At 41.2% G+C, this 17,006-nt stretch overlaps 2 protein-coding genes across 2 annotated transcripts; both read right to left on the bottom strand.

Annotated features, from left to right (window-relative positions):
• Window positions 1-5,147: 5,147 nt before the first annotated feature.
• Window positions 5,148-5,720, bottom strand: LOC114689322 (interferon alpha-12-like). Its single transcript, XM_028863663.1, has one exon. It carries the CDS (start codon window positions 5,718-5,720, stop codon window positions 5,148-5,150), a length of 573 nt encoding a protein of 190 aa, XP_028719496.1.
• A 7,491-nt stretch (window positions 5,721-13,211) lies between these two features.
• LOC114689321 (interferon alpha-13-like) lies at window positions 13,212-13,784 on the bottom strand. Its single transcript, XM_028863662.1, has one exon. It carries the CDS (start codon window positions 13,782-13,784, stop codon window positions 13,212-13,214), a length of 573 nt encoding a protein of 190 aa, XP_028719495.1.
• Window positions 13,785-17,006: the final 3,222 nt, after the last annotated feature.

The following is a 17,006-nucleotide window of genomic DNA, read 5'->3' as shown; positions in this document are numbered from 1 at the left end:
AGGCAGAGAGAGAGGAGAGTCTCCTCATTTTGTGCCAGGAGTGTGGAGGCTCTCTTGTCCTTAGGTGATGAGTCTCAGGCAGGTCACATCCCAGGCAGCAGCTTGACCAGTAGTGCATCACCACCAGGAATGCCAGGAAGCACAGGGCCTGGCCATTGTGAATGTTCCAGATGCTGCTGGTCCTCTGGGCTCTGTTGGGGTCCTGAACCTTCTCCTCATAGGTTCTCTGAAGTCCATCCTGGGCTGTGTCCATGTGACTTAAATAGAGAAAGCACTAGTTTCCATTTTCTGATTGCCCACCCATACTCTCCCATACCCTTTTCACTTTCTTTCAGCCATCCCTTGCTGTGTCTGGCCATTTTTTTTCTCACCATTTTTTTTTTCATTATTGCTCCTATTGTCAATGCTCCCTTTTACAAAGCTCCTCTAGAATTTATTCCTGTGAAAGAAATTATCGTGATATTTATATTACAGATATACCTTTCCTGTTGTGAAATCATTCACTTGTAAAGCATAAAACCTTTCATATTTATTTCTTAATATAGCTACTTCAATTGTAATGTCCATTTTGTTTCAGCTAATATTTGTGAGTCTATAGGTGTTATATGAAACAATGGCACACGTTATATTCTTGTCTATGTTGGTTAGGGTTGCAAGGTTGAGTTATTTTACTCTAATTGTCTTAATACACTTGAGTTCTTAAGTATATGAAGGATCAAATTTGGTTTGTATTGAATATTAGGTATTTATTGAATGATCATTTGGTGGTTATTATTCCACAATCAACAAGAGCTTTCCGATCAAGACTGACATATTCATGTTCATCCCTAGAACTCAAGGTGGGACCAGAAATCTTATTCATGGATGTTGTTCTCTCACTCCACATCTTTGCTGCACACACACGTTTACAAAAACTCATAAAATGTATCATCTAAGCTTTGCTCCAAGGAAATGTTTCAGCGTTATTTTACCACTTTTGGTGACCTCTGACCTTAAGATGGAAAGGGATGCCATTGGCCTGTAGGTTTCCGTGAACTGTTTAGTTTCCAGGAGGACCATTTTGTCTGAATGAAGACCATTCGGGGCTTCTTTGTGGTCTAGCCATTGTGACTTCTACTTGTAAAAGAGCGTCTCTTAAATTTCTCTCAGTCATGGACCAATTTTGTCATCCTTGGGGTTGTGCTTCACAGTGCCTTCAAAGTATGGATCCATAGATACATCTCCCTTCTGGCCAATATTCCCCTATCGAGGATTTTTCGACTAACGACAATTACCCAAATCGGGATGCACCTTCTTTAAAGTTGTGTCTGAGTTTAGAGATGTGATCCCTGGTTGCTGCCTTTTCTCTCAGTGTCCTGTGACTTCTTCAGTGGGGTTTGAATTGACTCACATTCTCTGCTGCACAGTGGTACAGTGTCCTCAGCCCTCTTCTTGTACCCCACTCTTTGAGAGAGCTCACCATACCTTGATGACATCAGCACTCACACACAGTGTGGTGTTTGCTTGTTTTTTTGTTGTCATAAAGCTTAGAAGATTGCTGCTCTCATTTCAGGACATGCATTAGAAAGGCTTTTATGTTCAGCAGTGATCAGAGTGTCAGGAATCCCCAGATGTCAACAGCAGAAGACCCTGTGATCTGCAGTGATGTATAAATGTCCCAGTTTACATGTGTAAGAGATAAGTATTTGTGGTTTTTCCAAAATCTAGTTTTGTGATCAATATTTGCTCACTGACTGCTTGCTGTCCCTGAACTTAGGAGGTGGAAATACAGAACAGAAGACACAGTAATAGCAGTGCCTCTGATTGTCTATTAGTTACCCAGAAGTTTGAACTTACAGATATTTATGCAATGTTACTTCATTTGTGGATACTGCACACTCTCTGTCTTTGTCTATTTGAAAATTGAGCAGAAGAGCCTTGAGGGATTCTTTCACATAGAAGTGTTTCAGTACTGCCAACGTGTATAGTTATTCATTTCATTTTTTATGGTGATGGAGGCTCCATAGTGGATGTCATTTGTCCTTTGAATTTTCTTTGCAATGAATATTTTATTTCTTTTTTCCAATTTCCTAGAGAGAAGATACTGAAGTTGTTAGTGGCATTGAATTGAAATTGTGGTGTCACTTGAAATGAAAGCAAAAGAAAGCAAGTGATGTCATCCCAGTGGGGAAGCAATAGCAACAATGTTAAGAGTGTTCAACTCAAAAGTCCAATGGCCATAAAATAAAGTAATTTTACCTCAAACCGAGTGCATTTAGGAACGTGAACTGCAGAGTCAATGCAATCACAGTGAAAATTTCAATATTTTCTTCCCAGCAACATCAATCTTAAGACACCTGTGGATACAGGAAGCTGCTGGAGAGCAGGAATGTCAAGAATAAGAGCAATGGACATAGTGTCAAAAGGCCTGATTTTATACATCACCCTCCACATCTCAAAGAGGAAAAGTACATCTGTCAGTGCTCCTTAGAGAAGGTTCTCATGGCAATAGATGGCTGGACACAGATACTTCCAAGTGGTCAATGTACAGGGAATAGGTGTCTGAGCAAAGACCAGTATGGCTTTCCTTGCTTCCATAGGGCAGTACTCTTTACACAAGAGCTGGCAGGAAGATGGGGATTCCCAGAGACACTTTCTGACTGTAGGAAACAGGGGTTTGTAAACACAGTATAGTAGCTGCAGGTCCATATTGATAGCAGCTGTTATGGCATGCATAGTCTGAGTATGATGGAGACAGATAAAATTCCAGTTTCAAGCAGGGAGCATGACAGGTAATCCCAGCCCTAGCTGAGGAACTATTTTCAAGTGATGGTTGCTGGGAGAAAGAGATCCAGTTATCCTCAGTAATGGGGCCCCAAGGAGGTTTACCGTGTTCCACTAGATGGCGGTGTACCCATGCACCACTGGCAACAGTTAGCCAACAGATTCATTATTCCAAGTCCAAGCACTGGGCTGAGGTCCTGGAGATCAGCACAAGAGAGGGAGATGGGATCCTAGTAGCAAAGGGGGCAGGGGGTCAAGATCATGATGGGGAAAACCAGAGAGACAGCTGAACTAAGCTAGTGGGAGCTCAGGGACTCTGGACTGACAGCTGGGGACCTGCATGGGACCCACTTATGTCCTCTGAATGCGGCTGACACTTGTGTGACTTGATCTGTTTGTGAGGCCCCTGGCAGTGGGACCAGGACTTGTCCCAAGTGCAAGAACTGGCTTGAGGGAGCCCAAACCCTATGCTGGAACACCTTGATCAGCTGAATCATTGGGGAGCTGTACTCAACACTGTATGCTACACTTAGTTGACTCCCAAGGGAGGCCTTTTCTCCTCTGAGGAGTTGTTGGGTGATGGGGTTGATGCAGTTAAGGTGAGGACCAGAGAAGGGGAGGGATGGACACATGGGCTTAATATGGGAAATGAAAAAATTGAAATGAAGAAAAGATACCAAAAGAAATTGAGAGGCATGAGCTGTGTTGTTTTCGAAGTATTGCATTCACTTCTCTTGTTATATTTATTTCAGGGTATGTTTTTTGAGGCCATTATGAAGGGAATTTACCCTGGATAATTCTATGTTCAAACTGACACTAGCTAGGGTCATGTGGGAAGAAGAGAACTCACCAGAAAAGATGTCTCTACAGAACCGCACCTGACACCACTCTCTAAATCATTTTAATAATTGATGCCTGCAGTAGGAGTGTCCAGCACAATGTGGGTGAATCAACCCCTGGGCAGTTGGTCGTGATGAGTATTAGAATTCATGCTTAGCAGGCCCTGAGGCATTTTTCTGTTATCTGTTTCTATCATTGTACATGATCTCACTCATATCTAGAACCCAAAACCGTTAAACTCATAGAAGTTGAGAGTAGATGAAAGGTTTCGGACGTCATGGATGTCAGAGGGAGGATTCCTCTGGGAAACATGTGTCAAAGAAGACTAAGTTACAATGTGACAGGAGCTAGATTCTCTGGCTTCCTATCAAGCAGTATGCTGGCTTTACATACAGAGAATACTATATACTGGGAGAAGTAGAGGGACAGATTTAGGGTTTGTCTAAACACTATGCAGTGAACACTTGTATCCAGTACAATTTTCAATACTCTGTCCTTTTGTAAAATTTTTATGGTTTGGAGTACCAACTAAAAAGATTGAAATATTTTGAAAAGATACAAAATTAATAAATCAAAAGTGTTGTATACAGCAAAATTGAATGGGATTCAAAATAATTTTATTGCATGTGATAGTTTGTTACATTAAAGAAAATACAAAACTACGAGATTTAATTTAAATAACTTAAATTACATAAATAGTAAAATAAATACACACATAACACACAGAGATAACCAACTGGATGCAGACACGAATGCCCTTACATATAGATAAACTTCATGCTGTTTTGCTGAAAAATCTAGGTAGGTTGATTGAATTCATGTTAAAATAAATGAGTCTTTAAAGGATAATTTATGCAGTGTTGTAGCCCAGGAGATTTCTCACTACTTGGGGACTTACTTCTTCTCCTCAGTCAATCTTGCCAGCAGGCTGGCTGAGGAAGACAGGGCTCTCCTGACTTCTGCTCTGACCACCTCCCAGGCACAGGGGCTGTGTTTCTTCTCCTTCAGGTAGACAGTGATCCTGTGGAAGTAGTTTCTCACAGCCAAAAGGGAGTCTTCCTGGCTCGAGGAAGGTTCCTGCACCTCTACCTGCTCCATCAAGTCCAGGTGTGTTATATTTATGATGTACAGAATGAATTTAGAAGCCTCAAACAGTTTTCAAAAGTTCTAATGGATGACACATAAGATTAACCATGTATAGTAAAAAAATTTATTGAATAGAAGAAATAAATTAAGAATAACCATTTGAAAATTTAAAGGAAATATAAAAATCTATGGTTTAAAAATAAATTAAATGATGTAGATAAACAAACAAGCAGAAGAACTAATAAATAAATTAAATGAATAAATAAACCAACAAACAAATAAAACATCTGAATCAATAAGCAAATGCCCTTACAGATCAACACAATATAACCCAATATTAGGATAACTATCCAGGCTAGTTTGATATCAAACTCAAAGAGTTCTTGGAGAAGGCCAAATCTGAGCAGTGAGATGCAGGATCCCAGCCTAGGAGAGTCCTCTCCACTTTGGCTCAGGTCTTACTCCTTCTCCTTAGTCAGTCCTGCCAGCAGCTTGGCTGAGGAAGACAGGGCTCTCCTGACTTCTGCTCTGACCACCTCCCAGGCACAGGGGCTGTGTTTCTTCTCCTTCAGGTAGACAGTGATCCTGTGGAAGTAGTTCCTCACAGCCACCAGGGAGTCTTCCTGGCTCAGGGAAGGTTCCTGCACCTCACCCTGCTCCATCAGACAGGCTTGCAGGTCTTTGAGCTGATTAAGGAGGTCAGTGCAGAATGTGTTTAGGAGGCTTGTCTTCCAAGCAGCAGATGAGTCCTTTGAGCTGAAGAGGATCACGACCTGCTGGGTCAGCTCCTGCAGGACAGGGATGGCTTGGGCCTTCTGGAACTGCTGGGCATCTACCTTCTCCAGAGGAAATGCAAAGTCCATTCTGTCCTTGAGACAGGAGAGAGGGGAGATTCTCCTCATTTGTGCCAGGAGTGTGGAGCCTCTCTTGTTTCTGATGTGATGAGTCTGAGGCAGGTCACATCCCAGACAGCAGCTTGACCAGAAGTGCATCACCACCAGGGATGTCAGGAGAGCACAGGGCCTGGCCATTGTGAATATTGCAGATGATGCTGGTCCTCTGGGCTCTGTGGTCCTGAACCTTCTCCTCTAGGTTCTCTGAAGTCCATCCTGGCTGTGTCCATGTGACTTAAATAAGAGAAAGCACTAGTTTCCATTTTCTGATTGCCATCCCATACTCTCCCATGCCCTTTTCACTTTCTTTCAGTCATCCCCTGCTTGTTTCTGCCCATATTTCCCACCCTTTTTGTTTTCAGTATTGCTTCCACTGTCAATGCTCCCCCTCAAAAAACCTTCTCTAGAATTTTTTCCTGAAAGAAATTATGGTTGATATTTATATTACAGATATACCTTTCCTGTGTGAAATCACTCACTTGTAAAGCATAAAACCTTACCTCTAATACTTGGCCTGGAAATTTCTTGAATTTCATGCCACAGTTGAATTTTGTGCTTCATATTTATTTCTTAATATAGCTACATGAATTGTAATGTCAATTTTGTATCAGCTAATTTTTTGTCAGTCTACTGGTGTCATTTGAAACAATGGCACATGTGAAATTCTTGTGTATGTTGGTTAGGGTTGAGAGGTTGAGTTATTTCATTCCAGTTGTCTTAATACACTTGAGTTCTTAAGTTATGAAGGATCAAATTTGGTTTGTATTGTATATTAGGTATTTATTGAATGATCATTTGATGGTTATTATGGCACAATCAACAAGATTTTCCTGATCAAGACTGAGATATTCATGTTGATCACTGGAACTCATGGTCGGAGCTAAAACTTATTCATGGAAGTTGTTCTCTCATTCCACATCTTTGCTGTACAAACACATATACTCACAAAACCTCATTAAATGTATCATCTATGCTTTGCTCCAAGGAAAGGTTTTGGCGTTATTTTGGCACTGTTGATGTCCTCTGACCTTAAGATGGAATGGGATGCCGTCTTGGCCTGTAGGTTTCGTGAACTGTTTAGTGTTCCAGGAGACCATTTGTCTGAATGAAGACCATTCCGGGCTTCTCTATGGTCTAGCCATTGTGACTTCTACTTGTAAAAGAGCGTCTCTGAAATTTCTCTTTGTCATGGACCAATTTTTTTAGCCTTGGAGTTGTGCTTCCCAGTGCCTTCCAAGTCAGGATCCATGGATACATCTCCCTTTCTGCCCAATATTCCCCTATTGAGGATTTTTCGACTAACAGCAATTACCCAAAATGGAATGCACATTCTTTCTAGCTGTGTCTGAGTGTAGAGACTGTGATCCCTGGTTGCTGCCTTTTCTCTATGCCCTGTGACTTCTTCAGTGGCTTTTGAGTTGACTCACATGCTCTGCTGCACAGTGTTACAGTATCCTCAGCCCTCTTCTTGTACCCCACTCCTTGAGAGTGCTCAACATGCCTTGATGACATCATCACTCACACACAGTGTGGTGTTTGCTTGGTTTTTGGGGTCATAACTCTTAGAAGAATTCTGCTCTCATTTCAGTGGATTCATTAGAAAGGCTTTTGTGTTCAGCAGTGATCATAGTGTCAGGAATCCCCAGAGTATCAGCAGCAGAAGACCCTGTGATCTGCAGTGATGTGTAAATGTCCCAGTTTACATTTGTAAAAGATAAGTATTTGTGGTTTTTCCAAAATCTAGTTTTGTGATCAGTAGTTTTCACTGACTGCTGCTGTGCCTGAAGTTAGGAGTTGGAAAAACAGACCAGAAGACACGGTGATAGCAGTGCCTCTGATTGTCTATTAGTTACCCAGAAGTTTGAACTTACAGATATTTATGCAATGTTACTTCATTTGTGGATACTGCACAAACTCTGTCTTTGTCCATCTGAAAATTGAGCAGAAGAGCCTTGAGGGATTCTTTCACATAGAAGTGTTTCAGTCCTGCAATGTGTACAATTTTTCCTTTAATTTTTCTACAGTGATGGAGGCTCCATGGGGGATGTCATTTCTGTTTTGATTTTTCATTGTATTGAATATTTTGTTTCTTTTTTCCACTTTCCTAGACAGAAGATACTGAAGTTGTTGGTGGCATGGAACTGAAATTGTGGTGTCACTTGAAATGAAATGAAAAGAAGGAAGTGATGTCATCCCAGTGGGGAAGCAATAGCAACAATGTTAAGAGTGTTCAACTCAAAAGTCCAATGGCCATAAAATAAAGTAATTTTACATCAATCCAAATGCATTTAGGAACGTGAACTGCAGAGTCAATGCAATCACACTCAAAATTTCAATTATTTTCTTCCCAGCAACACCAATCTTAATATACCTGTTGAAACAGGAAGCTGCTGGAGAGCAGGAATGTCAAGAATAAGAGCAATGGCCATGGTGTCAAAAGGCCTGATTTTATACATCACCCTCCATATCTCACAGAGGATAAGTGCATCTCTCAGTGCTCCTCAGAGGAGGTTCTTCTGCAAATAGGTGACTGGGCACAGACTCTTACAAGTGGCCAATGTACAGGGTATAGGTGTCAGAGCAAACACCAGTATGGCTTTCCTGGCTTACATAGGGCAGTACTCTTTACACAAAAGCTGGCAGGAAGATGGGGATTCCCTGAGACACTTTCTGACTGTAGGAAACAGGGGTTTGTATACACAACATAGTAGCTGGGAGTCCATATTGATAGTAGCTGTGACTGCATGCACAGTCAGTATGATGGAGACAGACAAAATCCCAGTTTCAAGCAGGGAGGATATCAGGAAATCCCAGCCCTAGCTGATGAACTATTTTCAACTGATGGCTGCTGTGAGTGGAAGATTGAGTTATCCTCAGCAATGGGGCCCCTGAGAGGTTACCCATGTTCCACTAGATGGCGGTGTACCCATGCACCACTGGCAATAGTTAGGAATAAACTCAGTGAACCAAGTCCAAGCACTAGGCCCAGCTCCTGGAGATCAGTAGAAGAGGGGAAGGTGGGACCTAGAAGCAAAGGGGACAGAGCGTCAGGATCATGATAGGGAAAACCAGAGAGACAGCTGACCTGAGCTAGTGGGAGCTGAGGGACACTGGACTGACAGCGGGCAGACCTGCATGGGACCCAACTAGGCCCCCTGAATGTGGCTGACACTTGTGTGGCTTGATCTGTTTGTGAGGCCCCTGGCAGTGTGACCAGGACTTGTGCCAAATACAAGAACTGCCTTTGGGGAGCCCAAACCCTATGCTGGGACACCTTACTCAGTCTTGAAGTAGTAGGTAGCTATGCTCAACCTGGTATGCCACACTTTGTTGACTCCCAAGGGAGGCCTTCCCTCCTCTGAGGAATTGTTGGGTGACGGGGTTGATGCAGGTAAGGTGCGGACCAGAGAAGGGGAGGGACAGACACCTGGGTTTAGTGTGTGAAATAAAAAAATTAAAATAAAGAAAAGATACCAAATGAAATTGAGAGGGATGAGCTTTGGTGTTTTAGAAGATTTGCATTCACTTCCCTTGTTAGATTTATTTCAGGGTATGTTTTTTGGGGATATTATGAAGGGAATTTACCCTGGATAATTCTAAGTTCAACCTGTCACCAGATAGGTTTATGTGAGAAGAAGGGATCTCACCAGGGAAGATGTCTCTACAGAATCAAACTGGAGACCAGTGTCTGATGATGCTGTAGGAGTGTCCAGCACACTGTGGGTGATCCTGCCCCTGGGCAGGTGGTCCTGATGAGTATTTGAATGCAGGCTGAGCAGGCCCTGAAGCATCAAGGCAGGAGACAGTGTGTTCCTCCATGACCTCTATATGAGCCACCCCCTTCAGGTTCCTGCCCTGTTGCAGTTCCTGCTAAAGCTCTCTCAGTGATGGAATGTACTGGGATTTTAAACTATAATAAATATTTCTACCCCAAAATGCTTTAGGTCCTGATATTTTGTCTCAGCAATTGAAGCCATCACCAAGACAGTGCAGACACTGCATTTCTTTCTTTTCTCATGTTTACTTTTTTAATGGTATGTAGGAAGATCCTCATTTGTTTTGTACTTTATTTTATTTTGGTTTTATGGTCTCCCTCAATTTTGAAATCCAATGGAGTTCATGTGATAGAATGGAGTCAAAAGTTAGTTAATGGAGGCCAGAGAGGTCAGGGAGAATTGTAGGTCAGGAGGCCTAAGGCACAATGGAACACAAGCAAGTTGTTCTGGTTCCCTTCTGTACAGCTTGCTGATTATCCATCCAGAGGAGTACTATCTAATAGACAGAAGTAAGATTTTTTTTTTATTTAGAGAATACTTTATTAGTTTTTGTAATCAAACCCACGTAGATCAGACCTTACATATTTAATACAGTGCGTTACCCCTGTACAAATGGAAAAAAAAATTAAGTTCAACATTTCTAGACCAATATGGCTGTTAACTTCTGTACAATGCCAACTCAACACGGTAAACTGGGATACTTTTTCCCAAAGTTGACAGCACAGCTAGTTTCCAAAAATTCAAATTATTTATGTATATATATATATTTATATTTATATAAAAAGACCAATAATAGCAGTATGTTATGCATCAATAGCAGCAACAGCCTTTCCAGGTTCTGCAGTCACTTGAACAAAATTGTAGAGACATCCAGCACACTCAATTAAAAAAAAAAAAGAAAGAAAGTAAAAAACAAAACCCCAGAAAACAGCACAGTCCTGTTACTCTTGTGATACCTGGCACCATTTGTTTTTTTAAAATTAGTTTCTCAATCGTCATCTGGAAAGAAAACATTCTGAGCAACATCATTAAAAACAGCTCTGATAAAGCACAGTCACTACTATGTATCATAAAGCAGGTACAAGCTATTTTACATTCACAGAGGTATGATACAGTACTGTCCTACACCTATAATACTAGAGGATACAATTGAAAAGGCATTATTTGAGACTTGATTCTACTTTTCCAGCAGAGGGCCCAAAGGATGGTATGACAAGCTCTGTAAAGAAACACTCTTAGATAGGATTTCCTTTCACCTAGTGGCACAGTTCTAAGGATTCATTCTCTCATGAACATCAGCTAAAAACCGTTATTAAAAAAAATGAAAGAATACCCCTAAAACAAAACCTTATAACCACTGGATTCAAATGAAGATGATCTAGTGGAGACAAGCAAGACCTCACCTTTCCAACACTTTATCAAATCTGTTATGCTTAAATGGTGAGACCTCCAAGGAAGGAAGGAGATGCCAAGTAGTGCTTCAAAGCTTCGGATCACAATCAAAACACAGCATCATTTTAAACAGAAGCAGAAGCCAAATGTTGCTCACTTGAATATACTCAAGAATGCTGACATCAGTATTTAATCATCTGCTCACTCATCCAGGAAGAAGGGGAGATCAGTTACTACTGTACTTTATTGTGTTCAACCCAATCACCATGTTACAAAAATAACAAGCTGCCGTAATAAAAAATAAGGCTCCTCTATCCAGCACCAGTTAGCATCATTTTACTTTCAAGCCTAGAAATGCCACAGACACATCCAAAGAACACAAGGGAGCAAAAGAACCACAGCTGATCTATCAATGGGACCACCCAGTGCCCAACTGAGCCATGGTGGTGTCATTTTCCTTCTACTTTTGGTGTTTCATTGAATCACAAAGCTCCTTCCTTAGGTCTAAACTGTATGCACTTATGTACGTGTGGACACACTTGTATATAAAGCGACTGAAGATGCACGTCAACCAAGCAGACGTTACACAGTAGGTGCAAGCCTCCTTTTAACTGGAGTGGCAGCTCTGTCAGTGTAAATGCTCTATGTCCCTTGAGCATCTTCAAGCTCTACACAGGATAACATCACAGACCATTCCACCCCCTGGCTGCTGGCATTATTTGACTTCATTTTCCCTGCCCACCCATCCCAATGCCCCCAAATAAACCAAAGCTTTTAAGATTTTGTTTCTTCTGTTTTGATCACCTGAGGTTTGATTGGTCCAGTTCTAACAGGCTTGGTGGTTATGGTGGGCGCAGGGGGTGGCTTTTCTTCTACTTTTTCCTGACAGGCACCAGGAGGGTCCGTCAGTGTTTCGGGGGGTTTACTTGAATCACTGTCCACTTTCTGGGCTTTGCCTCCTATCTGTTTGCTCTGTTGCTGTTCAGAGAAGAACCGTTGCGTGGACTGAAGAACCTCTGCTCTCTGCTTTGCCAACACCTAGGACCAAATGTCTTGTGGCTGAGTCCTCTTCCCACAGCTCTCTTCTGGGGTGCAAACTGTGCAGGAAATGGTTGAGTCATTCTCACTGTGGCAGGGGCTGACTGGAATTGCTTCTGATAAACAATGCTGTTCATTTTACTAGACTGGCTGTTTGGACTTGTCGAAGTAGCCCGGAATGGACTAGACGTTGGCGTGGTGCTTCGGCCACCAATTGGAGGTGTCCCTGGTTTGTTATCAATGCCACTCCCAAAGGCTTTTAGTTCCATTTCAGACATCTTTCCTGTGGCTGCCATCATGCTATGCTGTGCTCCAGCAGGGATTAAGCCTCTGAAAGGCTGGCTGACTTGTGCAGGGCGGCTCAGGCTTGGGGCCTGTGCTTGTGGTGTTGTGTGCTGTAACTGGGGCTGAAGTGTCTGAGGCAAAGCAATCAGAGGCTGTCCTGCAGATCCAAAATTAGTCAAGGAGAGCTGAGATGCTGGTAAAGGTACTGTAACCTGAAGAAGATGTGTATCAATCAGCTGAGAACTTCCTAGTCCTGACGCCTGCCCCAGTTGAAGTTCATACAGTATAGGGATAGGTTGAGTATTTGAAGTCTGCTGAAAGGCAAGACCCGATTGTGCTTTGGCAAGTCCCTGGTGCTGGACAGTTGGGAAGTTGTGGATAGCTGTACCAGAAAGGACCACACAAGGCTGGGACAGACTGCTTTGCATAAAGGCTGGCTGTGATCTATATGGTTGAATTGAAGAACTGAATAATTCCTGAGCCTGGGAAACAGCAGGTCCAGCCCCCAAACTCAGCTGGGCTTGATGCTGCCCTTGCAGTGGGGCATAAATAGGAATTGGAATCTGCTGAACTGATGTTGGCTGAGAGAGTAAGTAGGATTTTTACCATCAGCGAAAGGAACTACAAGATGGCTGCATCAACTCACCTCTTAAGTCTAAGCAGTACACATTGCTTCAGTATTATTTGCTACCACGTCAAGGTGTGTTACATTTATGATATACAGAATGAGTTTAGAAGCCTCAAACAGTTTTCAAAAGATCTAATGGATGACACATAAGATTTACCATGTATAGTAAAAAAAATTTATTGAATAGAAGAAATAAATTAAGAATAACCGTTTGAAAATTTAAAGGAAATATAAAAATCTATGGTTTAAAAATAAATTAAATCATGTAGATAAACAAACAAGCAGAGAAACTAATAAATAAATTAAATGAATAAATAAACCAACAAACAAATAAAACATCTGAATCAATAAGCAAATGCCCTTACAGATCAACACAATATAACCCAATATTAGTTTAACTATCCAGGCATGTTTGATATCAAACTCAAAGAGTTCTTGGAGAAGGCCAAATCTGAGCAGTGAGGTGCAGGATCCCAGCCCAGGAGAGTCCTCTCCACATTGGCTCAGGTCTTACTCCTTCTCCTCAGTCAGTCCTGCCAGCAGCTTGGCTGAGGAAGACAGGGCTCTCCTGACTTCTGCTCTGACCACCTCCCAGGCACAGGGGCTGTGTTTCTTCTCCTTCAGGTAGACAGTGATCCTGTGGAAGTAGTTTCTCACAGCCACCAGGGAGTCTTCCTGGCTCAGGGAAGGTTCCTGCACCTCCACCTGCTCCATCACACAGGCTTGCAGGTCATTGAGCAGCTGGTAGAGCTCATCGCAGAGGGTATCTAGGAGGGTTGTCTCCCAAGCAGCAGATGATTCATTGGAGGTGAAGAGGATCAGAACCTGTTGGATCAACTCACCCAGGAACTGGATGGCTTGAGCCTTTTGGATCTGCTGGGCATCTACCTTCTCCAGAGGGAATGCAAAGTCCATTCTGTCCTTCAGGCAGGAGAGAGGGGAGAGTCTCCTCATTTGTGCCAGGAGTGTGAAGGCTCTCTTGTTCCTTAGGTGATGAGTCTCAGGCAGGTCACATCCCAGACAGCAGCTTGACCAGTAGTGCATCACCACCAGGATCATCAGGAAAACACAGGGCCTGGCCATTGCGAATGTTGCAGATGCTGCTGGTCTTCTGGGCTCTGTGGTCATGAACCTTGCTCTTTAGAGTCTCTGAAGACCATGCTGTGTGCATCTGTCTTATATAGGGGGAAACACCACATTCCATTTTCTGAATGCCCTCCCCTTATTTCCCAATTGTCTTTTCACTTTCTTTAACTTATTCTCTGATTGCTTTTGGGAATTTTGTTAAGCCATTTTCGTTTTCATCTTTGCTTCCTCTTTCACTGATGCCCTCAGAAAGCTGTTTTACAGTTTTTTTTCTAAATAGAATTATCATTAACTATTACTCCACAGTAGAAATCCTTTGTTTGAAATGTACACATCTATTGTAAAGACAAAATATTTCTCTAAAAATTGTATTTCAAAGTTATTGTAATTCATTTTATATTTTTTATTTCTATCATTTTAATCAATATTTGTCATAATGTATGGTATAATGCAAAAAGTGATCCTAAGTTAAAGTATTGATGCAATGGTATACTTTAAATTTTCCAATGATTATAGACTAAAACTTATTTTCTTCAAATTGCATTCATTAATTCTACTATTAATTTATATAAAATGTTAATTGAATTAACAGTGTACCTTAGTTATTCATCCAATGATTGTCATGCCATCATCAGGTCTCAGTGAGTAAAGGCTTGCTGTTCAAGCTTGATGAGCTGTATTTGATTCCTGGAACCCATTGCTGAAATAAAGAAACTGACTCCTATAAGGTGGGCTCTAATCATTTCATTCACAATTTGACAACCTTGTGCTTGCAAACACTCACTCAGTGTATGCAGGTACACACAGAGCCCCCCAAATGACAACCATGACACAAATACACACTAACACAGAAACACACACTCACACACATACCATCAAACACAGATACATACTCACAGACAGAGGAGAGCATTGATACACCATCACACAATTATGCACATACATACACCAACACACAAATATCCACGCATATACACACTCACAGATGGACAAACACATGCACACATATACACATATTCCCACAATATGCAAACATAAACAGACTCACACACACATGCCCACAGACACACACATACACATATTCTCACACTTAATACAGATTTTCAACACATATACCCACAGCTATACATGAAAACACACAAGCACACACCAATGGACACATCCCAACCCATACAAACATAAACACTCACACACATGCACAATTTTCCACATACACACACATTTGTACAAACACACACATATGCACAATCACACATTCCAACCATACATACAACATACACAACCTAACACACAGAATCACACATGCATATCCTTACACACACATTAGCATACATACTTTCTCACATATATACACAAACACAATACATACACACAAACACACATGCACACACACTCAAACAGATACACATGTATAGTCACACACAAATAATTGCATAGACACACACTCACATACACAAGAGTGAGAAGCTATTAAAAATGTCAAAGGTTAATTTTCACTTATTTTGTCTCACAAGTTTGAACGTTAACTGCATGGATTTTTGGGTCCACTGCATAGTAGGAAGACAGTGGGACTCACAAGTCACTCACTTCATGGTGGCCAAGACGCAGACAGGGACGAAGTGTGTCCTTAGATGGAGCCCCAACTTCCTCCAGCAAAGCCTCACTACCTAGTAGTCCACTCATCTCCAACAATCAGCAGGCTTTCACTGATACAGTTTGTTCCTTGAGGATGATGAAGGCTCATGTTCCCTGTGAACCCTGCTCCCATGAGTACCAGCCTCCAGCACAGGAAACCTGGAGAGACACTCCATATCCAAACCACACATGGGTAAAGTGTCTGAACACTCGATTTCAAAGGCTTAGGTTCTCAAATGCTATGCCATGAGTACTATTACAATCACATCAAATTTATAATCATTTTAATCAGCATGTGATGTTTATCCTCATGCACAGGACACTGTAGCATTGTTAAGTCCCTATAAACAATGTTTGTGTCAAATCATAAGAGAAGCAGTTCTAGCTCCTAAACGTCTCCTACAGCAGCTAGGGATCTACAGGGTCATTTCTGTGTGTGTGGAACATCAAAGCCATTGTCTTCATTCTGTAAATAATAAATTTTTTTTCCATCACAGGCAATTTATTTTGTTCTATTCATTCACAGTTAATACAGAAAATACTTGGAAACATTTCCATATAATGTTTGACACAGAAATCATCAAATAGAAGTATACAATGTTGACAGGAGGCAGTACATTTATAATTTATAACCCCAAATGTATTTATAAATTAGAAATGGAAAGATCTACAAATGAAATTATGAAGGTTCACCAAAGTCATTTAATCTGTCAGTTTCTCATTCATTTTTATGTCTTAATAATATTCTATTGTATGAATAAGCCACATTTTATTTCTCTCCAGTATTTGATAGCTATTTGAGTTGTTTTAACTTTTTTACTATTAGCAACACACTGCTGTAAACCTTCAAGTACATGTTTCATAGGTGCACATTTTCAGTAGTTTGAGGACATATTCCTAAGGGTAGAATTGTTGAGTAACAGAGTAACAATGTTTTGCATTTTGACCAACCACCAAACTGTTTTGCCAAAGTGGCACACCATTTTACAATCTCACCAAATCCTTGTTTTTAAGGCTCTGATTTTTGTACAAAAGCATTCAATCATTCTGTCAGACCAAACTAGGAAAAGTAAGCTATAGTTCAGAGCTGTTCTATTCCATTTACTATGCAAAGCCATTCTTGGCGTTTGCAATTCTCAGCCCTTTTGAGTATTTTTGCAGTGTTCACCTTTTCCTCCACCACTTTTTTTTTCTTTATTTTTTCTGGTTTATTTCTATCTATTACAAATGTATAAAAAATCCTCTGTCAACGCTGCTAATAGCAGCAAAACCTTGAAAATATACCTTTGGTTTGCCTCAGAAAAGGAACACATATTGCACTGTAAAGTTTATAAAATTGGCGCAAAACATTGTGATAATGTTACAATACCAGTTTTAAGAGTTCAGTGACTAATGGGGAGCCGATGGGATACATGCAGAACTGTGAAAACGATCTCACTTAGCCAGCTGTACACGTAGACTGTAAATCTACATTCAGATAATTTCTGAACTAAGACTATAATCTCAGTTTATCTGTTGAGGTCAACCAGGAAACCCTAGAATATACCTTGATTTTTGCAAAAAACAAAATAGGGGGAGGGGTTC

Source organism: Peromyscus leucopus, chromosome 2, assembly GCF_004664715.2.
Source record: "Peromyscus leucopus breed LL Stock chromosome 2, UCI_PerLeu_2.1, whole genome shotgun sequence".
NCBI classification, from domain to species: Eukaryota; Metazoa; Chordata; class Mammalia; order Rodentia; family Cricetidae; genus Peromyscus; species Peromyscus leucopus.
The sequence above is the reverse complement of the archived record's forward strand: the minus strand, read 5'-3'. Positions and strand labels throughout refer to the sequence as shown.

What these genes read in the sequence shown, in the direction of transcription:
- LOC114689321 (XM_028863662.1), bottom strand. Translation starts at nt 13,784, where the DNA reads ATGGCCAGGCCCTGTGTTTTCCTGATGATCCTGGTGGTGATGCACTAC.
- LOC114689322 (XM_028863663.1), bottom strand. Translation starts at nt 5,720, where the DNA reads ATGGCCAGGCCCTGTGCTCTCCTGACATCCCTGGTGGTGATGCACTTC.